This window comes from Dichomitus squalens, assembly GCF_000275845.1.
Source record: "Dichomitus squalens LYAD-421 SS1 unplaced genomic scaffold DICSQscaffold_50, whole genome shotgun sequence".
Classification (NCBI taxonomy): Eukaryota; Fungi; Basidiomycota; class Agaricomycetes; order Polyporales; family Polyporaceae; genus Dichomitus; species Dichomitus squalens.
In genome coordinates, this window is record NW_006766932.1 from 57,948 (window position 1) to 78,605 (window position 20,658).

At 54.6% G+C, this 20,658-nt stretch overlaps 6 protein-coding genes across 6 annotated transcripts; 5 read left to right on the top strand and 1 right to left on the bottom strand.

The window, feature by feature from the left end:
* Positions 1 to 602: 602 nt before the first annotated feature.
* DICSQDRAFT_36493 (uncharacterized protein) lies at positions 603 to 1,012 on the bottom strand (the record flags this gene model as incomplete). The annotated part of the gene is made up of 3 exons (XM_007369483.2): positions 603 to 643; positions 708 to 745; positions 804 to 1,012. Coding segments are annotated over 3 exons (288 nt in total), but the record flags the coding sequence as incomplete, so codon positions are not given.
* Positions 1,013 to 3,555: 2,543 nt separating this feature from the next.
* On the top strand, positions 3,556 to 3,965 carry DICSQDRAFT_44082 (uncharacterized protein; the record flags this gene model as incomplete). The annotated part of the gene is made up of 3 exons (XM_007369484.2): positions 3,556 to 3,764; positions 3,822 to 3,859; positions 3,922 to 3,965. Coding segments are annotated over 3 exons (291 nt in total), but the record flags the coding sequence as incomplete, so codon positions are not given.
* A 708-nt stretch (positions 3,966 to 4,673) lies between these two features.
* On the top strand, positions 4,674 to 7,195 carry DICSQDRAFT_183019 (septin). The gene is made up of 5 exons (XM_007369485.1): positions 4,674 to 4,753; positions 4,831 to 4,882; positions 5,321 to 5,669; positions 5,730 to 5,847; positions 5,911 to 7,195. The coding sequence occupies exons 1-5, from the start codon at positions 4,703 to 4,705 to the stop codon at positions 6,487 to 6,489; spliced, it is 1,149 nt and encodes a 382-aa protein (XP_007369547.1). The 5' UTR covers positions 4,674 to 4,702; the 3' UTR covers positions 6,490 to 7,195.
* Positions 7,196 to 7,771: 576 nt separating this feature from the next.
* DICSQDRAFT_68823 (family S53 protease-like protein) lies at positions 7,772 to 9,813 on the top strand (the record flags this gene model as incomplete). The annotated part of the gene is made up of 8 exons (XM_007369486.1): positions 7,772 to 7,879; positions 7,933 to 8,198; positions 8,282 to 8,495; positions 8,556 to 8,666; positions 8,737 to 8,933; positions 8,998 to 9,144; positions 9,209 to 9,668; positions 9,724 to 9,813. 8 exons carry the CDS (start codon positions 7,772 to 7,774, stop codon positions 9,811 to 9,813), a joined length of 1,593 nt encoding a protein of 530 aa, XP_007369548.1.
* A 2,938-nt stretch (positions 9,814 to 12,751) lies between these two features.
* On the top strand, positions 12,752 to 13,570 carry DICSQDRAFT_173671 (uncharacterized protein; the record flags this gene model as incomplete). Its single annotated transcript, XM_007369487.1, has 3 exons — positions 12,752 to 12,943; positions 13,031 to 13,329; positions 13,399 to 13,570. 3 exons carry the CDS (start codon positions 12,752 to 12,754, stop codon positions 13,568 to 13,570), a joined length of 663 nt encoding a protein of 220 aa, XP_007369549.1.
* Positions 13,571 to 14,537: 967 nt separating this feature from the next.
* Positions 14,538 to 18,856, top strand: DICSQDRAFT_129327 (subtilisin-like protein; the record flags this gene model as incomplete). The annotated part of the gene is made up of 13 exons (XM_007369488.1): positions 14,538 to 14,586; positions 15,305 to 15,357; positions 15,411 to 15,676; positions 15,736 to 15,967; positions 16,022 to 16,120; positions 16,174 to 16,376; positions 16,433 to 16,582; positions 16,637 to 17,078; positions 17,691 to 17,921; positions 18,029 to 18,223; positions 18,260 to 18,367; positions 18,487 to 18,594; positions 18,623 to 18,856. The coding sequence occupies 13 exons, from the start codon at positions 14,538 to 14,540 to the stop codon at positions 18,854 to 18,856; spliced, it is 2,370 nt and encodes a 789-aa protein (XP_007369550.1).
* Between the last annotated feature and the right edge of the window lie 1,802 nt (positions 18,857 to 20,658).

Here is a 20,658-nt window from a genome sequence, read left to right on the forward strand (position 1 = left end):
TTCCAGAGGTGGAACAGAGTTGGGCAATGGCCTCGGTGCGGTAGGGTTGGGGCTCGGCCGGGGAATTCCGGTGATCCGAGCACACCACCCGGCGCGGGGCATGCGACGCTGATTTTTACATCCGCTGTAATCAGTACCAATCACGTCAAGAGCACAGCCTCATCGAGTCCCCTATTACAACTTTGAACCATACTGTCGATCTGACGAACATGCCTATCGAGAGAAGTCGCCGATAGTAATAGTCTCAAAAAGACTACAAGTAGTATTCGCGAATTATAGAAGACAAGTAAAGATAGAGTGTAGTCCTACGTGCTACATGGAGGTGCGCCGCCTGATTTTATTTCGTTCAATCGTGTATCTGTGACTTTCCAGACAGCATTTCACCAGATAGCGCCGCAGGCCTGCGAGGAAAACATGAGCTCCGAGAGTGAAAGTGAAAGCGTATTCAAGGTGAAATAAGGAGCTCGTCGTGACTTGGTAAAACTTAGCGATGTGCGAACGTCAACTAGAGCTGGTCAGATGTCAACATTGTTCGAGAGTTACTGCGCAAGCAACTGACTGGTATAGACAATGCGAGAAAACTGAAGGCGGACGCTCAGCCCTCAAAGTTGGATAGGAACACAGCCGATGTTGATCAGACCCTCTGTGAATGCGGATGGAGTACGATATCAGTGTCCTCCTCTCTACACGCACTGATTTGCACTTACGGTAGTCATTGTTGTTGCAGCACACAGGGCTTTGATTACTAGAAAGCGCATATAGTCAGTAACGTAGTCGTATAGCATTATATGCGTTCCACGTACCACTCGGCCCCGCCTCCCAAGGACAGCACGTCGATCGGCGAGCACGAGGTTGCGACGAGGCTGTCGCCCAAGCCCCCCAGGACGTCCAAGCCGATGCCAATTGCCGAGATGATGCTGCTCATCTGCGTGCTGTTGGCGGGCGCGACTTGGTCGCAGCACTGGATGGGGCCCGTGTTGCACTCGCCGCCAGGAGCGGCGCTAGGCGCACTCGCGGCGACAGTGTTCGTATACGTGCTAACGAGAGTCTGCGTCCCGACGTCCGTCTCTGTCTGCGTTCTGAATGCGGTGACGGTGATGGTGGCCGTGGGCGCGTAGTCGGTGATGGTCTGCGTTTCGAAGGCGGTCCGCGTCTTGGTCGCCGTTACGGTGCGAGGGCTGGGGCTGGGACGGGAGCGAGTGGAGGTGCGCAAGGACGTGTACGTCGCGGCGTTCGTGGAGACGGAGAGGATCGTGTATGTGTGCGCGGAGTCGGACGTGTACGTTGCTGTGTACGTCTGCGTGAGGTCGCAGTCGTCGTCGGCGTGGCGCGGGACAACACGACGGTGGGGAGGCTTGGACGGGATAGATGGAGCTGAAGGAGCATGTCGGGGATGAGAACGCGAGTAGGGGCTGGCTGAGACCAAGAGAGCGAGGGAGAGGACGAAGGAGGCGAGAAGGGTGGACGCGAGCTTCATCGTTGAAAAAGGAGTGTGTTTGGGGTATGGTTTCGCAGGGACGGAGGGGAGTGCGAGCAGCGGGAGGAGTGGGATGGGAACGAGGTAAAGACGCGAGAGAGGGCGGGCGACGGGTGAAGATGTTCGAGTCGGAATATATATACCTTCATCCTGAAATGTGAAGAACGAAAAGTGAAAGGATGTCGACGTAGCGCAGGACTTACCGAATCAGACTCTGGTTGAGGCTATTCGTGGAAGACCAACGAGGTTGGAGGACACGCGAAGATCGGGGAGTGGACGAGACAGGACCCGAGCGGATTACAACCTCCGAGAAGCGTGCCCCCCCCTGTCCGATCTAGCCAATGGGCGTCGCGCTCTCCAACAAACACATCGACGCGCCGTGCGGAGAAGCTCAGCTTGTACGCCGCGTTACACGCGCGCCAGCTTCTCGGGTTATGCTGTGTGAGCTTGTGGGACTCCGTGTATACGCGAAGCACAACATTGACGAGACTTGCCAAGGCCAGCAAGACGAGGCACAACAGGACTAGAAGGGACCGCCAGAGAATGCATGCACCAGACAAGAGCACGGATGAGTGGAGCGGGGGGATGAGCGTAGTGATTGGCATGGTGTAGCACAACATAGGACGTCAAGCAAACTCGGTCAAGGCACCACAGCGTCGACGCATCGCGGGGACGGGATTATCCCCAGGAGCTGCAACGTCATCCAACCCTGGAGTTGATCGAGCCATCCGTGACGAAGCCAAACTATAAGCGCCTCGTCGTTAAAACACTCTGTCGGCCCCGTCTTCGCGGCACAAGGGGTGCTGGGAGCTACAAGCGAAGCCGACGCCAGCCGCGTGAAACGCATGTGGAACTGAACCCAGGCCACTTCCTAACAGCGACTCACCAGGTACTCCCGCCCTCGAGCCCGACGACAGTGACTGGGTTGCAGTTGATGCCGAAAGGGGCGTTTGAGACCGTCCGGGACCACGGCTAGGGGACTTGGTGAGATCAAACGTTGAACAAGTAGGACTGACTGAGGCAGGTTCCATCTGAGGACGAACATATGAGGATCCAAGAAGGATACCTAGAACGTCTCTGAGCGAAGCGAAGTACGTAATGGAGCGCAATGCGGCCTGTGATGTGGCTGGACTGTTGGTACCTAGACAAGGATGGTTCAAGGTGCAGAGGAGAGCCCACTAGCTTGGTCTGTCTGTCCGCTCGAAATTGACACGGTCAGATCCTTTTTAGCGTCTTTGTGTGGCTCCAAGGGGAGAAGAGACTGGGAGGAGGAGGGACTGGATTGACTTGAACATGCGGCAAGAGTCTGGTCGTCGGTCATAGATCAATTGAACATGCTCGACCAATCGAAACCGCCATTTGAGTAAGTGAAGGTGGCAACTAGGAGTGCAGTTGATTATCGTGTGAGCACGAGATCAGCCCACGAGCGACGACAAAGAAAGAGCAGCCACGCTCTCTTGTGAAGGTGTCGTGTAAGGTGTCGGAGAGAGGCCGCGATCATGAAGGTAATCTGCAGCCGAACGAGACGGAAATTGCAAGTGATGGCAAACGCTGCAGAGTCAAGGCGCGATCCCGACCTTGTTCCACAGCTGAGGGAGCCACGTGGGTACTGAACGCCACAGCGCTACTGCAGATCCCAATATGGAAGTGACTGCCACATCGGGTCGGTAATACATACTCCATCCTCCGTGCGAGATTTAGATGTTGTGCACACCAAGCATGCGACAGTACGTCCTCGCTACGGCTCCAGAAGACTCCCAGATTCAACGGCCCTGTGAAGGCTCTAGTGGAGACCATCCCGCCAGCAGTGTGTCCGACACGTGAAGAACACCGCCGATCGGGCTCACTTCACCACTTCATCGTGAAGGCCCTCACCCACTTTCACGACATGTTCAACTTGAGCAACAGCCTACAAAAGGGGGCCAGAGCAGAGCCCGACCTTCGTAGCCGCAAGACTTACTCTCCCTCCGCCTCTCCCTCGCCTGCAGTCCAGCGATCCCTCCGGCGCCGTATCCACCATGAAGCTCCTCGCCGCTATCACCACATTCACTCTATCCCTGGTCATCGTATACCCAGGCGCTGCCGTGGCCCTTCCATCCCCTCAGCTCCCCACCAGTTCCGAGTGCTCCACCGGCGCACTTCACTGCTGCAACTCTGTCGAGCCGGCCAATTCGGACAAGCTGGCGCCCATCCTCGATGCACTGAGGCTTACGGTTCAGTCGGACCAAAATGTCGGGCTGTCCTGCACCCCGATTCCTGTGGGTAGCGTGGGCGGCGGTCCCAGTTGGTGAGCTCGATTGACTTGTGAGATGAAAGGAGATGCTGAAGAGCGGACGATCTACAGCTCCGCGTCGCCTGTTTGTTGCAACGGAAACACCTTTGGTGAGTGCAGCAACGCAGGGTTGACGACCGTCGATACTGACGGTCATGTGCGGCGCCCATAGGTGGCCTCAGCTTGGGCTGCTCACCTATTCCTCTGATCCTCTAGGAGGCTCGCTACGTCTGCATGTGGGGTTGGCGAGGTAAGTCAATGTCGTGTCCAGAGATAACAACGCGTACTCATCACCATTGGCATCCAGATGTTGTTTGTCGCGGGAGTTGATCACATCGCTATATCGGTACATCGCTAGCTGTATTCTTCTTTGGATAGCGAGGTTGGGCTTGTTGCTTTTCCTTCTCCGCCAACTTCGCCGTACTGTGTACACATGTTATGACTAGTGAAACTATGTCGGTCGCGAACGATGACGATTAGTGCACCGTTGGGCGTGAACCCAATACAACCATTGTTACCAACATAAAGCGGATGAGATTGAATGGAATCACAGACATGCATGGAAGACTATACCGGGTCCGAAATTCTTTGTGTAATCAATTCCAGGCACGGTCAACAGTCGACGCCATGCATGTGCCGTACCTTGTGCTACCTACCGTGGGTGAAGGTCATCTCCATGTGGTTGTGAACATGTCGCTACACATATGTAAGGCTGATGGCGGTGAGCCCATAGACTCCTGCCTTGCAAGACAGGCGGACTTGGAGGGACATGGCCATGGAAGGGTGCGAGGCATGGAATGGAAGCGCCCGCACTGAGGCCACCGTGGGCAAACAGAGGTAAATACCGCCAAGGGTCGCCACGACTGGAATTTGGTCGAACCCGTCCGTCGTCGCGTTCGCGGTCACTTCCTCGTCCCCCTCCGTCCCTCGCTCTCCCCCCCACAGCCTGCACAATGGCCGCACCCTTTTCCGACGGTATTGGTATCGCCAACTTGCCCAACCAGGTGAGACGTGCAAGTCATTCCGAGGGATGCGTACTTGGGAAGCTGAAGACACGGCGTTTGTTTCTTCTGGCGTGTAGAGGCACAAGATCGTCGCCAAGCGCGGGGCGCACTTCACTATTATGGTCGTCGGTGAGTGTTGTTTGCCAGTGTGATTCGACCGAGATACTGTGGGGCGCAGGGTGCGGGAGATGGGAGCACGGAGTGGGGGACGCGCTGGTTGCTCTGCCACGCTGTCTTGCTTTCAGTCAACTCTGTCATTGCTTGGCGCGTGCAGGTCACTGGTGTCTGCCCGGCTTCATCCGTTGTTGTCGTGCTGCAGACTGTGTGCACTCAACGCGTAGCTACGTGAGCGTTCCAGTTGTCGACGCCAAACCGCAGAAGGGCATGGTATCCCCACCCTACCTGGTGTGCGGTCTCGTACTCGCGTCGGTTAGCGAGCCTTCATGCGAGTACCAACGTACCTGCTTATCTCCACAAGCAGTTTGCATGGAACCGCTAGCTTCTCCAAGTGAAGCCGCCTGCGTTGTAGCCAATAGCCGCTAACTTCCTCTCTGCTCTTCCGTGCAGGCGAGTCTGGTCTCGGCAAGACCACACTGATCAACACGCTCTTCTCCACCGAGCTCTCGCCCGCCAAGAACTACAGCAGGCGTCACCAGAAGCAGCTCGACAAGCTGACCGAGGTCGAGATCATCAAGGCCGAGCTCGAGGAGAAGCAGTTCAAGACGAAGCTGACCGTGATCGACACCCCCGGCTTTGGTGACTACGTCAACAACCGCGACTCGTGGGCGCCCATCGTCGACTTCATCGACGACCAGCACGAGGCGTACATGCGCCAGGAGCAGCAGCCGGAGCGGAAGGAGAAGATCGACCTCAGGGTACACGCTTGCTTGTACTTCATCCGCCCGACGGGCCACACGTGAGTGCGATTGGGTGTGAGTCCTCGTTTGCATTTGAGCTCATTTGTTGTCGGGTGTAGCCTCAAGCCTCTGGATATTGAGATCATGAAGCGTCTGGGCACGCGTGTCAACCTCATCCCCGTCATTGCCAAGGCGGACACCCTCACCCACGCCGACATGCACACCTTCAAGGACCGCGTCCGTAGCAAATGATAACCTCGCCAATATGCGATCTCACTGACAATTCGCTATCGATTCTAGATCCGGCAAGTCATCCAAGCGCAGGGCATCCGGATCTACCAGCCCCCCATCGAGGCCGACGACGAAGTCAGCGCGGAGCACGCTCGCGTCCTCACTGAGGCGATGCCTTTCTCCATCATCGGGTCGACTGAGGACGTTGTCACCCCTGACGGTCGTACGGTCAAGGGCCGCGAGTACCTGTGGGGTGTCGCCGAGGTCGAGAACGAGGCGCACTGCGACTTCCGCAAGCTGCGCTCGCTCCTGATCCGGACGTACATGCTCGACCTGATCTCGTCGACGGAGGACCTGCACTACGAGAACTACCGGCAGGCGCAGATGGAGACGCGCAAGTTCGGGGAGCAGAAGCCGCGCAAGTTCGAGAACCCGAAGTTCAAGGAGGAGGAGGAGGCGCTCCGGAAGCGGTTCACGGAGCAGGTCAAGGCGGAGGAGGCGCGCTTCCGCCAGTGGGAGCAGCACCTCATCGCGGAGCGCGACCGGCTCAACAAGGACCTCGAGATGGCGCACGGCGCGATCAAGGCGCTCGAAGCCGAGCTCGACAACCTCCAGGTCGGCTACGGCCGCGGGACCGGCAGGCGGTGAGGTGCCGGTGCGTTCGTGACGGTCGCGATCGCCATCTGTCCCCTCATCCCCATTACCCGGTGCTCGGTGCCAAAATATTGCCAATGCCTCCGCTGCGTCCTGTCCGCCTTGTGTCCGTCTGTTCCGTACGATACCCCCAACCGACCTGCGTCCGCTCGTTATACAATATCATCTCCCTGTGCTTGTTGTGTTTCCTCGTACTTGTCCGTCTGTCGTGTCTGCGCGCCGCTCTCAGGCATCTGGAAGACTTTTTCGCTTACGTATAGCGCGAAATAGTGGTTGTTCGTCGCTCGTTCACTTGTTTGGCTTCGGTACACGTATTCGTTATTACTCGTCCACTGTCTCGGTGGCCAGTAACGGATAATGAGCTCGTCATGCATGCATTCTACTGCTTCCGGCCGGGTGTGTATCGCACGGAAGGTTGGGTCGCTGATCTGACCATCTCCAGCTGAACGAGGGGGAGTTGGTTACCCCGCTCGGTGCCTATAGACGCGGTGGATGCAATGACACAAGTCCGCTTCATCATAGGAATTTCATCTTTTCAAGCTGGTGGGCATGACTTCCGACGACTGTCATTCAAGATCACAACGTTGTACCCACGTCCCACGGATGTAGTTATCCGTTATCCGTGGTAGCTCGGGTACATCAGGAGGGCCCGGTGCACGAATCGCCGGCTCTTCGCCAACCGACAGAGCAGCTATGCTCGACCGCTAACCAGCCTGCAGGCTGTAGTTATAACACAGGTTCCGTAATGCGGTATGTATTTGCCTAGCGACTGACATGCGATTCTGTATCTGACAGTTTGGTCCTGACAGCTTCATGTGAACATCCTTTGATCATGTCGCATCGCATTGAAGCGCTACCTAATAGGCCGACTCAATGTCTGCTCTCTGGTTGGGCGGGAAACGGCATCGAACAACGACCACTAGTCCGAAGGGGGTGAGCCTTGGACGTTCGACAATTGATGCCATTTTCACAGCTGCATTGGCACGACGGAAGCAATTGGTTGCCCTTCCATGCCCGAGCCTCGCTGCGCCGCAACTCTGACATGGTTCAAATAGCGAAGGCTCTCTGAGGTGGCTCGTCGTGTTCTCTTATCTGAGCAGAGCTTCTTCGTTCTTTCCAATTTCTTCTTCTTCTTCTTCTTCTGTCTTGTTGAGCCAAGATGATTGCAGCGAGCCTGCTTGTTCTTTCTCTTCTTCAGCTTTCTTTTGGCAGGCCGGCTCCTGCCTCTCCACGGGATTTCATTGGCGATATTTTGGACCATGTCGCTCAGATGCCTATGGTCATTGCTTTGAACCCAAACAACAAGACGGGGCTTGTCGATACCCTAATGGACATCAGCGATCCTGCGAGCCCCAACTACCGCAAATTCTTGTCGAAGGAGGAGGTGCGTATCACTCTTCTGACCCTGGTCGCAGTGTGCTAACGATCCGCGAACAGGCTGCCTCTTTCATGACGCCTGCACCGGAGAGCGTCCAAGCAGTGACGAGCTGGCTGGCGAAGTACAACGTCACTCCGGACGTCGTCTCCCCCGCGGGCGACATCATGCGCATTCACGTTCCTATCGCGACTGCCAATGCGTTGCTATCGGCGAACTACTCGGCGTTCGTGCAGGAAGGAACCGGTGCCACCGCCCACAAGACGGACGTGTACGCAATCCCAGAAGCCGTGCAGCCGCATCTGGCGTTCGTGTATCCCACCACCCAGTAAGTCTGCGCAACGGACGCAATAATGATAGCAAACGCCAACTTGTACATCATTCCCTCAGGGTCGTGCCGGCGCCCAGAAGTCGCAAGACGCCAGTGAAGACGGTCGCTCCGCCCAAGCGGGGCAGGAGGACGCTGTCGAAGAGGGCGGTGCTCCCCGCCAACTGCGTGGATGGCATCAATCCCACCTGCGTTCAGGCACTATATAACATGCCGACCGCGCCGGCGACTAACCCGAACAATAGTATCGCCGTCAGCGGATTCCTGAACGAGATCCCCAATCAGCAAGACTTGAACGTGCGGCTCTTCTTTGTTCTATTGGTCGTGGAGACGTAGCTTACGCTTGAACATGTTTAGGAGTTCTTGTTCGCTACCAGGAAAGACATCACAAATACTATTCAGCCATTCAGCGTTGAGAGCATCGATGGAGGCGTCACGGACACGCAAGGCCCGGGAACGTTGGAAGCGGTACGTAGTGAGCATTTGCTTATCGTACAAGGCTGCGGGACTTATGTATCTGCTTATGAACTGGTTGTAGAGCCTCGATATACAATACACTGTCGGTCTAGCGACGAATGTACCCACAACGTTCGTCTCTGTCGGTCCTAACAACCAAGATGGCGTCGGTGGCTTCTTGGACATCATCAACTTCTTACTTGCCCAGGACAGCCCTCCGCCCGTCCTCACGACGAGCTTCAGCATTCCAGAGGGTGGTATTGGTCCAGATGTCTTAGAGTACGCCCTCCATTGCCCCGAGTCGCGTATCGCTCACTTGCAACCTTCTCATGCACTGTCGCAGGAATCTGTGTTTGGCATACGCTCAATTGGGAACTCGCGGGACCAGCATTCTCTTTGCCTCAGGTGACGGTGGTGTGGCTGGTCAAGAGCCTCTGGACACATGTCCCGACGATCTCTTCCTGCCCACATTCCCCAGCACCTGTCCATAGTAAGTCTTGTGTCTGGACATCCCATTGCAGCCTTATGACTTGAACGCGTAACGTCTGTCGCAGTGTGACCTCTGTAGGCAGCACGGAGGGAGTCGCACCCGAAGTCGCAGGAACATTCTCCGCGGGGGGCTTCTCGAACATCTTCCCGGTGCCAGACTACCAGAGCAGTGCTGCCCAGAACTACCTCAATGCTCTCAACATCAGCTCGGACAATCCGCTGTCGGGCAAATTCAACACGACAGGCCGCGCATTCCCGGACGTGTCCACTACAGGAAGGGACATCGCCATCATTGTTAATGGTACAGGGCAGCCGGTGCTGGGGACGAGTGCATCGACCCCGATATTCGCGAGCATCGTCGCATTGGTCAACGAGCAGCTGCTCAACGCAGGGCAGCCGCCGCTCGGGTTCTTGAACCCGCTTCTGTACGCGTCGGGCACCGCGGCGGTGTTCAACGATATCGTAGTCGGGAACAACCCAGGATGCGGAACGCCTGGCTTCCCTGCGCTTCCTGGTTGGGATCCGGTACGTTTGCTCTCTCCTGCACGCTAGATGACGACGGGTTGAGACGTTGCTTTAGGTTACTGGTCTAGGCACACCTGACTTCCTCCGGCTTCTGAGCCTTGTCATGCCGAATTCCTCAACTTCGACTACGAACATTGGAATATAGACCTAGAAGGAGCAGGAGGATGAGAAGACCAGGCGACTCGCATAGTGAGGAACAAGTGGCGTACAGCGTGTGACAGGCGAATATACTACGAGCTGACTAAGCATATCCATAACGGGACATTTACCTAAGAGACTGTCCAATTCCAAATTCCAACACATAGACGAGGGCCCAGCGGCACCTCAGGACTCAGACACAGACAGAGGATTGGGCTCAAACCGAAGGCTTTGGGGCGACGGACTACAGAACACAGAGTGACGTGGTGCAAAAAGCTTCCTGTGTTCAGTCAGATGGACGAGTTTCTGAAGATCGTATGTCATGCATTTTGTTATGCTCGGGTGGTTTGAGTCTGCTTCATTTCCGGTACGCTCAAAGTTAACCCAGTTGATCTCTTGCAAATGTCTACGAGCAATCAGGTGATAGTTATGGTCGGCGGGACCAGCTCATGAAAGACCGCGCATTGAGATAGTCTGCTGTTCATCTTTCTTCCAGATCCTTGTGCGTCATGTGTGTGTGTTGATCAGGATCCCTCAATTCGTCTGCTATACGTTGGCTTTCGGGCGCTTAGGTGAGCGATTCACCGCGTTTAAGGACCTCCTGGTCCAGGGGCGAGTACCTGTGAATAAGTGTGTAATCGGAGTCTGGTCGGAGTAATAACTATTAGGCCATTCAAACTTGTACCAACCTGGGATACGTGTGAGTAGATGGTTGATCGAACCCAATATTGCATTGGACCAGAGCATGTAATCGCGATGTTATTAGGTGCCCGAGTCAAGGTTCGAATGAATAGATTTTTTGGGGGCTGATGCACATCGGCTGTTTGAGGTTCGAATAGATGGACTACTCAAGGGGTCATATATGTCCGCTGTTTGAGGATCTTACACACAAGCCAGTCAAATATGCAAAGAGCTCGATATATATCAAGTAGCCCTGTCTAGTACACATGCAAGCTAAAGCTAATAAGCTAGTCTCGTAAGAATAACCAAGAAGTTTGGCATCGCGGCGCGCTCTAGCCGCCCGTGCTGGTACTGCGCCCGCCCACTGCTCCCACCCACTGCTCCCGCCTGCGTCACCAATAATAGATGTCTGCCCAAAACATATCAGCAACCTCGATATTCAAAACATTCAGGAGCATTTACCTGTATCAAATCAGCAAGCACTGTGGGGGAGTAGTATCAGCGAGGGCAGCAGGGCAGATACTAGGCTACTAGCGCTCACCATGGGACCCCGCCCACCATCCAGAAGGGCATGCCTCTGCCGCCTCTGCAAGGGCGGCCATTTTCTATGACTTGTGTTAATGGCCAAGGGCCAAGGGAAGGAGGAGAACCTGAAAGAGGGAGAGAGCAGTGAGCAATGTGAATATATGCGATGCATATAGGTGAGTACCACCTACCCATGTTGTCCGCAGCCCGTATACCACTCAGAGGGGATCGCACGAGAGCCGCGATACCCAAATAGTGCTGAGACGTCTCTGTGAGTGTTACAAAAATTTTCAGATATAATCAGTCGGCATACACTCATCTGTAGTGCAGCTCCGATGGATGCCATCGCCATCTATCAGAGACTGCACAAACTGACCCGGTATCCAACAGCCCCACAATGAATCCTCAGCTTCTAGACGCACCTTGGCTTGTGTTCCCATTACTCGCACTGCTCTGACAGGGTCATTCCCACTGACTCCGTGTCCATGGCCAACATCTTCTCGTCGATCATGGCCGCAACCCAGCTGGAAGCAGTCAGTGAACAATGCTGAAGGGTTGATGTTGTAGCGACACTTGCCTGTGGTGATGCAGCAGTGATTGGAGAGGTGTGAGCGGACGTGTTCGCGCTGTGACGCTTAGTCTAGTACAAGGGGAAGAAGGAAGATCAAGTGTGTGTACTGCGACGTGAAAATTTCACTTCGTTAAGTACTATCTCGTCTCCCCAGATACCAAGGTGGGAGCTGACCGTTAACTATGGCTTGTAATGATTGAGCTATTTGAGAATGCTTGCAGGGGGACGAGTAATCAACTGGGTTAGGATCGAAACACATGTGAGTATATCAACCCATTTGAAACTGTTTGGGACTCGCGACGCCTTTGATTGACCAAATTGCGAGGGGACTGTCAAGTAAAGATTGGACTGATCGATCTATTCATGTGTACTCAGAAGCCGCTACTAGGCCTCAAAGTCAACGCTCGAATGGCTGTTAGTCTATCGACTATGTAATGCTACTGACACACTCTTGAAGGCGCGACGACGTGTCGCGCTTGCCACATGTAATACGCGTAAAGTTGCCATCCGTTTATAGTCATTTGTGTATATTTGCGTTAACGCGCATGTTACAGTCCTTTATCTATCAATATCCCTATGACTAGCTGGTACTCGCTGGTACTCGCTGACGTACACACGCTTGAACCAGAAGGTGCTTGAACGCGGTGATTGTGCTCGGTGATTCCCGCTCTTGATAAAGTTTGCGTATATAGCCGCTGTGCTCACGAGCCAAACGCGCCCGACGCTCTCACTTCACGCCCGCTCTTTCACTACCCGGACCTCCCACACAGGGCCAGATGGTAGCCTGTACACAACCCAGACGGGTCGCAGCCATGTCCGTTGCGAAGCGTGTTCAACGCTGACGAGATGGATGGTGAGTCCTCTTCGAGCTGCACCTGCGGAGATGTCTTTGTGTAACTTGCCGAATGGCGTACCTCACTGTAGCCTCGCAGACACTCTCATGCGTACGCGCGAACTCAATTTCCCCTCTGTCCATGTCCTCCGGATCCAGCTACCTCTTTCGTATACAGCCATTGATTGGACTTACGTAACTCTCCCGTTGAGTGACCCGGAACGTGATGGAGGACGCTCTGGAGCGAGTGCGGAGTACACTGACCCATCACGACTAACCTCACCTTCTCTCAGTTTCTCTTGGAAGGAAGTCAATAACTCAATACGTTTCGAGAACATGACCGAGCCCGGAACGCCTTTCCAGAAGTACTTGACCGACGGTATGCTTCTCCGAGAAGCAACGAACGACCCTGACCTCAAGCGATACTCCACTATCATTCCCAATGAGGCCTCACGAGCGTACACTGGCCACGGTTATCCTCATGGGGTTACTGAAGACCTCGCAGAACTTCGGTCAGACTTGACGCTTGTGGCGATGTCGGCCACTCTCGACGCGCAGAAATTCCAGAAGTACTTCAGCATTGCCTGACCTCGCAAACCCGCGCCATTGTTGAAGGTTCCTGGTCGCACGCATCCGGTTGAGGTCTTCTATACCCAGGAGCCCGAATCAGACTACGTGGAGGCCGCAATACGCACAGCTCTCATGATCAACCGTGCGGAAGAGCCTGGCGATATCCTGCTGTTTTTGACAGGCGAAGGGGTTATCGAGGATGCATATCGTAAACTTAACCTCGAAGCGGACGATCTTGTCAGCCAGGATCCAGAGAGCGTCGGCCCATTTGTCTGCGTCCCATGGCTGACTCCCCTTCTCGCATCTACTATGGCCATCATCCCACGTCTCTCCTGGACGTGGACGTACATCGAATGCGATGTGTTCCGAGATGCCATTGCTGACGGATGCGTATTGTGGTCTGTTCGATTCAGGCTGTCAGAGTACGCGCCGAACTACTTCGGTCTGTCAACTTTCCCGGAAGGCGAGACGAAGCGGGCGCTGCAGCGCATCCTGAAGAAGCGCTCAGTCAAGGCCGCTGACGGTAATCGCAGTAATGGTCCTGCAGGCTCGGAGCCCGCGAAGAGAAAGTCGAAGAAGCAGTAGCGTCGGAGCCCAACGTTCCACGGATCTGACGTCCGAGGGAAGGGTGGTGGCGAGCGCGGGGTTGCCGCATGCGTGGCTTCTTAGTTAGTGTAGTTGTGCTGTAGTGTACTTTTGAGTTGCGTTCGTCTCCTATTGGTGCAGTAGAGATCATGTTTGGGTCGAAGAACGCTTCCCGAGCTCGAGGCTGGGTTCTTGGGTGTCAGGCAGGAAGCGCGGGGCAGTTCACTAGGTGCGTCAACTAGACGAGTTCTCTTCGACGGGCACTGTCGTCACCAGCCTAGTAGGCATTGCAACTGCTACTCACGACCAAGCTCGACGGATATTGCAGTAGCATATAGGTTCTTCGAGGCTCGTGCATGATCTGCGGCTTCTCTCTCGGATTCTTCATGTGCATATGGACACCGAGGGGCGGGATAGAGCATGTATCACGCTTCGCCGAGCTACGGCAAGTCACAAATTTCTCTTTCTGGAGTCGTTCTCAAATGGTATCTCGTAGACGCAAAGTCCGCCAGGTTTCCAATCGTCGGAGGCTCGGGGAATCTACGTCGCCGCGCAATAGGCAGTATGTGCGTCCATACATAGGCTGGTCGGATCCACCATTCAATGATCTAAGTGTACCAATCGGATCGCGAGCAATCTTTGGCCTTCCCGGTACGAAAGGTGGCTCGACCGAGAAACTAGATCCTGACATCGACTTGGTGGCGTTGAACGGTGAACATTGCCGGCGAGGACTCTTCTCCTTGACTCGTCAATTTTCCTTGCTTCCCTGCCCATTGTTGTCAGTTCCTTCCCAGTGATTCGCCACAGTCAATACGCGTAGCGCTGGATGGCATTCGTTGACGTCTGCGGGAACCTGGGCTGGGGACGCAGCGCCGCCGCAACTTCTACATAAAGCCGAAGCTAGTCTGTTCGAGCTCTACTTGCGTTCCTCGTTGTTATGCGGTCGCACACCATTCCTTCAGTCGATATGGCTGCGAGAGCGCTGCTCTTCCTTTCGCTCCTTTCACCTGCCATGGGTAGGCCCAGCCCCCCATCGACAAGCACGCACCGAGCTATTGCCCGAGGGCGAGGCACTCCTGCTATACTTCCACCTTGTCACGGACGTTGGACAGACGCCCCTTTTTGCCGCCCATTCCCTTCCCTTTGACGCCCACCTTCCATTTCCGGACCGTTTCCTTTCCTAGCTCATCCCAGTTTGGACACTGTAGATACGTTCCCACACCGCATGCTACGTTCCCGTGATCGCCATGCCCTTGCCTTTTCTTTCTCGCCCTTTGTTCTCCCTTTGTCATCTTCACTGCCTCGCTCTCGCGCCTTGTCCTTGGTTGCTAAGCAGCCCCTCTAGTATATAAGGACCCCCCTAGGCGCTCCCTAGTCCCCATCTCGACCTCTTGGTCATTGGGACTAGGTGAGTGACCATAGCGTTGTATCTCTCTTTGATTGCTAATGTATAACTTGGTCATTGGGACTAGTCTGTCGCTGTCTGCGTGAAGACTAGCTTTCGCAGGTCTCGTGCCCTCGTGCCGACCTCCGCTCTGCCCTCGTCGAGTTTCTTGCTACGTTTATCCCTCTTTATCTCCCTTTCTCCCTTTCGGCTCCTTGCCGCTCGCCTACGAGGTCGTCGCCGAACGTCGACCCGAGTCTACGCGCCTAGTCGCCGCGACACACCTTACCTGAATATGTTGATAGCCCTTCCTCCTTCCAATATCACTGGCCTCCAGCAATCCCTCCTAGACATCAGCGACCCCACCAGTGTCAACTACGGGAGCCACCTGTCTAAAGATGAGGTGTGTGCCCATTCGTGTTTGTATCGAGAAAGGGCTCAGACAAAGTGTTACAGGCAGAGAGTTTCGCAGCGCCAGCGCCAGAGACTGTTCAAGCGGTTAACGCATGGCTTGCGCAGCATAACGTGACATCGCAGACCAATTCTCCCTCGGGAGACATGCTACGCATTGTCGTCCATGTCGACACCGCGAACGCTTTGGTTAACGCCAACTATACCCTATCATTGGATCCGGGGACAAATTCGACCGTTTATACAACAAGCTCCTACTCAATCCCGGCAGAACTACAGCCGCACATAGCATTTGTGTACCCCACTACGAAGTGAGCGTGCCTAAGACCAAATCTAAGTATGACGTCTTGACTCGCACTCGTCTTGCCAGGGTTTTGCCTGCGGTGGTCAGCAATCCTAAGATTCGGGTAGTTCAGGCACCCAAGGCGTCCAACGAGACCCGATCCAGCCGATCGGATGTTCCTTCTTCATGTGCGCAGATAACCACTCCACAGTGTCTCCAGGCACTCTACAACATTCCTTCCGTCCCGGCGACTGCGGCTGGAAATAGCCTTGGAGTAAGCGGCTTTTCCAACGAGGTAGCGAATCAGACCGATTTACAGGTGAGTCGTTGACCTCTTTGTGGCATGAGGAAAGACCAACGAGTCGTAAAACAGCAATTTCTGGCTGTTCTCCGCCCAGACTTCACCTCTGGAACTTTCATTGTACAATCTATTGACGAAGGTGCCGACAGTGGCCTGGGGACACTCGAAGCCGTAAGTTCGCAAATGATTGTATGTGAAGCGTACGCGTTGAGATCTGTGTCCAGAGCCTCGATATCCAGTATACAACTGGCCTAGCGACGAATGTCCACAACACGTTCCTGACCGTCGGTAGTCAGAACCAAGATGGCGTGTCCGGTTTCCTCGACATTATCAACACACTGCTCGCGGAAAAGCAGCCCCCTCTCGTTCTCACGACGAGCTATGACTTCGATGAGACGTTCTTCCAAGAGAACCCCGATATCGCAAAGTATGTGCTCAATCAATACATAGCTCTCATTTCATGACAAACAACGCGCATCGTAGTACTTTGTGCAACGTGTATGCACAGCTAGGGTCCCGTGGAACAAGTGTCCTGTTTGCTTCTGGAGACGGCGGAGTAGCAGGCATCTGCCCCAGTAATACTTGCAATGCTGACGGATCTTTCGTACCCACATTCCCCAGCGGATGTCCCTAGTAAGTCTTGCGTATAAATCTAAGTTCTCAACATTACTCATCACTGCACAATAGCATTACATCCGTGGGTAGTACTCAGGGGAACAGTCCCGAGACCGCGGCACAGTTCTCATCCGGTGGCTTCTCCAACGTTTTTGCAAGACCGTCGTATCAAACCGCTGCTGTCGAAGCATACCTGAACACGCTTGGCGACACCAACGCGGGGCTGTTCAACACCAGCGGACGCGCATACCCTGACGTCTCCACGCAGGGTGTCAATTTTGCCGTCAACATCGCAGGAAAATTTGAAGAGGTATATGGAACGAGCGCATCCAGCCCGACGTTCGCGAGTGTGGTCGCCCTCCTGAACGACCAGCGCCTCAATGCTGGTAAGGCTCCTCTGGGGTTCCTGAACCCCCTTTTCTACTTGAACACGGCAGCATTCAACGACATCACTTCGGGGAGCAACCCAGGGTGCAATACACAAGGCTTCCCAGCGTCCCCGGGTTGGGATCCGGTGAGGATCCATTCTACACCTTACCAGGTTTTCTGGCTGATAGCCTTAATAGATTACTGGGCTTGGAACGCCGGATTTCAATAAGCTACTCACAGTGGTCATGGCGGTGTAGCTCGTTTGAATGAGAAGAGGCTTGGTCATCTTGGAGATCTAAGGTCGTTTGCCGTGGTGATCATGTCCGCGGAGACGGTGCTTGTTTCAGCAGAGCTCGCTACGAATCATAGTGTAAAGACAATGAGTGGCATGTCTTGAATCTGCATCCCTGTGTATAACGCAGAAGCAGTGGTCCAATGCTGTTATCATCTATGGACTACAACGTCCCGTGAGGTGGGCTGGCGTCGATTCAAGACCACTTGAAGGCGCGCCCTGTATAAGGGGTGGATCACTCTCACGTCTGTGCCCATCTAGTACACTAGTTTGCCAACATACGTATATACCACGGGTCTTCACTAGCAAGGCGATTTATGAGCCATTTTCATTCAGCTGTTCTTCGCAACCTGCATCACTGTTTAAGGTTCCTGGTCGTACCCATCTGGTGGAGGTTTTGTACACTCGGGAACCAGAGCCACATTATGTCGAGGCCGCAAACAACACCGTGCTCTCTATTCACAGTGCGGACCTGACGACATTCTGCTGTTCCTGACTGGTGAGGAGGAGATCGAAGATACGTGTCGCAAGATCAGGCTGGAAGCGGACGACCTCGTCAATCAGGATCCGGCTGGCGTCGGCCCACTCGTCTGCATTCCGCGCTATTCCTCCCTCCCACCGCAACAACAGCAACGTTTCTTCGACCCGCCACCCCTTCCCCGCGTACCCGACGGGCCGCCCGGTTGGAAAGTCGTGGTGTCGACCAACATTGCCGAGACGTTGCTCACAATCGGTCGTCTACGTCGACGACCCCGGTTTCTTCAAGCAAAAGGTGTACGATACACGTACACGCGTCTCTACAGTCGACACCTATCTCCAGAGCCTCTGCGCAGCAACGCGCAGGACGTGCCGGCCGCACACGGCCCGGGAATTGCTTCAGGCTGTACACGGAGCGGGACTTCCAGAACGAGGAAGAGGAGCAGACGCACCCCGAGACCCTTAGGAGTGATCTCGCCAGCACCGTGCTCGAGCTGTCGAAACTTAGCGTTCGGAATCTGGTGCATGTCGATTACTTGGACGCACCGGCGCCGTAGACGCTGATGGGGGCGTTGGAGTTGCTCAATTACTTGGCAGCGTTGGACGACGACGGGATTTTGACGCACCTCGGCTCGGTTATGGCGGACTTTCCGCTGGGTCCTCGGGTACGCATCGCGTCGGCGTGTGAAAGATCTGCTCGTCGCCTTGGAAGCTCACTAATATGTATTCTTGTGTCGCGGGCCACACCTATGCTTTTGACTAATCCTTGACTCCCCTTTGCAAGTTAGACAAGCACGATAGGAAGTGGTACTGGAACAACTACCTGTCGGGGCGGGCGCTGCAGCAGGCGGAGGCCGTCCGCTCTCAGTTGCAACGGACGGATGATGGAGCGGTATGAGGTCAAACTCGTCACAATGCAGGATGAGCGGAAGCTGTGGCAAAACATCCGAAAGGCGCTCGTGTGCGGGTTCTTCATGCAGGTCGCGCACAAGGCTGGCGAGAAGGACGGCTACCTGAGGGTGAAGGACGACCAGGTGGTGTCGCTGTACCCGAGCTGCGGCCTGGACTCGTCACCGGAGTGGGTGGGTTTCAACGAGCTCGTGTACTCGACGAAGGGGTACATCCGGACTGTTACGGAGGTCCGGCCGGAATGATATGTCGTTCTGCTTGGGTTTCCTCGCTCGCGTTCCGTGGCTCGCCTTCCTTGCGCACGTCCCTCCTCGTGGATGCAGGTGCGGATGCTGGCGCTGATGGGCGGCGAATCGCGACCCATCTGTGGTAGGAAAGTGATGCTGATTATAAGTACGCGTACGCGTGTGTTGATTTAGGCTGCTGGAGTACGCCCTGGCGTACTTCGATCTGTCTAGGGTAAAGTTTGAAAGTCGAAATAATGAACCCGGTGTTTATTAACAGGTTATTAACATGTTAATTAACAGTTCAAAAGCCCAGGGGTCTATCAGCCCGGTTATATATTGTTCAAAAGTCCAGATGGAGGCAATACATAAGTGTTTGAGCTGGAACCACACACTGCCAAAAATCTCCGTGAAGCACTAGTCTAAGACTTTGCTGATAAGCAAAATATACTAACATCAAATGCAACTAGATATGGACGTTAACCTTGATCCGAGGTCCAGCGCCGGGAAGACAAGCAAGAAGAAGCTGATGACGAGCAATTCTTCAGGAATGCCTTGCACATGCTTTTTTGCAACCCGGATAATGGAGACAAGGATTCCGATGATGATAGTGTAGCAGATGGCAAGCCTAGCAAGATACTGGAGGGAGAAGGGACGCACGGTGATCATCGATGGGATACGACTGTTAATAAACCACGGCGGTGTTAGAAAATGTTCTTAACAGTTAATAACACAAGAGTTAATAACAGTTATTAATCCTGGTTAGAAACGGCCTGCTTCGAGCGCCTGTTCATAACTCTCTGTTCAAAACCGAATCCTTTTCTAACCATACCCTAGATCTGTCAACGTTCGCCGCGGTGAGACGAAGCGGGCGCTGCAGCGCGTCCAGGAGAGGCGCTCGCAAAGGCGGTGGACGGCAGCGTAGGCAGTGCGTCGAAGAGCAGGAATGGTCTTGCCGCTGTGGAACCTGCGAGGAATAAGAAGAGGTCTGCTGCGTAGAGCGAGATACAGTGGCCTTAGGCCGCTGAGGAGATGTCGCAAGACGAGGGAGGAGGGAGGATAGTGTCCGATTTTCTCGACGTAATAGCTATCGGAGTGATGTGAGTGCCTGTGGCGGAAATGCAATGCTACTTAGTTGAACTTTGGTCGATCATATGGGCCGTTTACCAGGATTACGGTGTGTACCTGATCAGCGAGCAGTACATGAGTAATGGTGGAAGTGCATCTTCGATTCCTAGGCAGACACGTATTGACGAGTGATACAGCCCTGATGCCGAAGAGTTCGGTCTCAACTGCGGACTCGCGGTTCTAGAGGGCAGAAGCTCGTCCAGAATTGTCCTCCAGAATCGCCTCACGTTCGTGCACTCTCACCACCCTATTGTCCTCTCGTTTGACGTGATAGTACGTAACAAGCCAACCAACTTGGTGACGAGGAGGACATGGTTAGTACAGCTGCGGGCACTTGTCGGTAGGATCAGCGACGCCATTCACTTTGTGGCTGCGACGATCGAGATATATGAGCCTCCGCGCTTGTCCGAAATACCTACGTTGGCGTGTGAATGATGGCGAAGAGCTAGAGAAGGATCGACTTGCGCGTCGCAGCCTCTCGAGATGTTGCGGTGCGAGTTTCGAGCTCGTCGTAAGCACAGCATTAGGCTCCGTGTAGTCTTTGCCGACGTTTCGCCGCACGAGAGCTTCGTACACCCCCCAACGGCCCCAGACGGCTCTCCGCGCCTGCACCGTTACCTCCGAGTGGCTTCAGGACCGTGAGTTTGGCTGAGCTCTTGCAGGTATAGCCCCGAAGGTTGAGGTGGATACCGGCA

What these genes read in the sequence shown, in the direction of transcription:
- DICSQDRAFT_183019 (XM_007369485.1), top strand. Translation starts at nt 4,703, where the DNA reads ATGGCCGCACCCTTTTCCGACGGTATTGGTATCGCCAACTTGCCCAAC. An exon ending in CTTCACTATTATGGTCGTCG is followed by an intron (nt 4,883 to 5,320) that starts GTGAGTGTTGTT and finishes TCTTCCGTGCAG; the next exon opens with GCGAGTCTGGTCTCGGCAAG. An exon ending in ATCCGCCCGACGGGCCACAC is followed by an intron (nt 5,670 to 5,729) that starts GTGAGTGCGATT and finishes TGTCGGGTGTAG; the next exon opens with CCTCAAGCCTCTGGATATTG.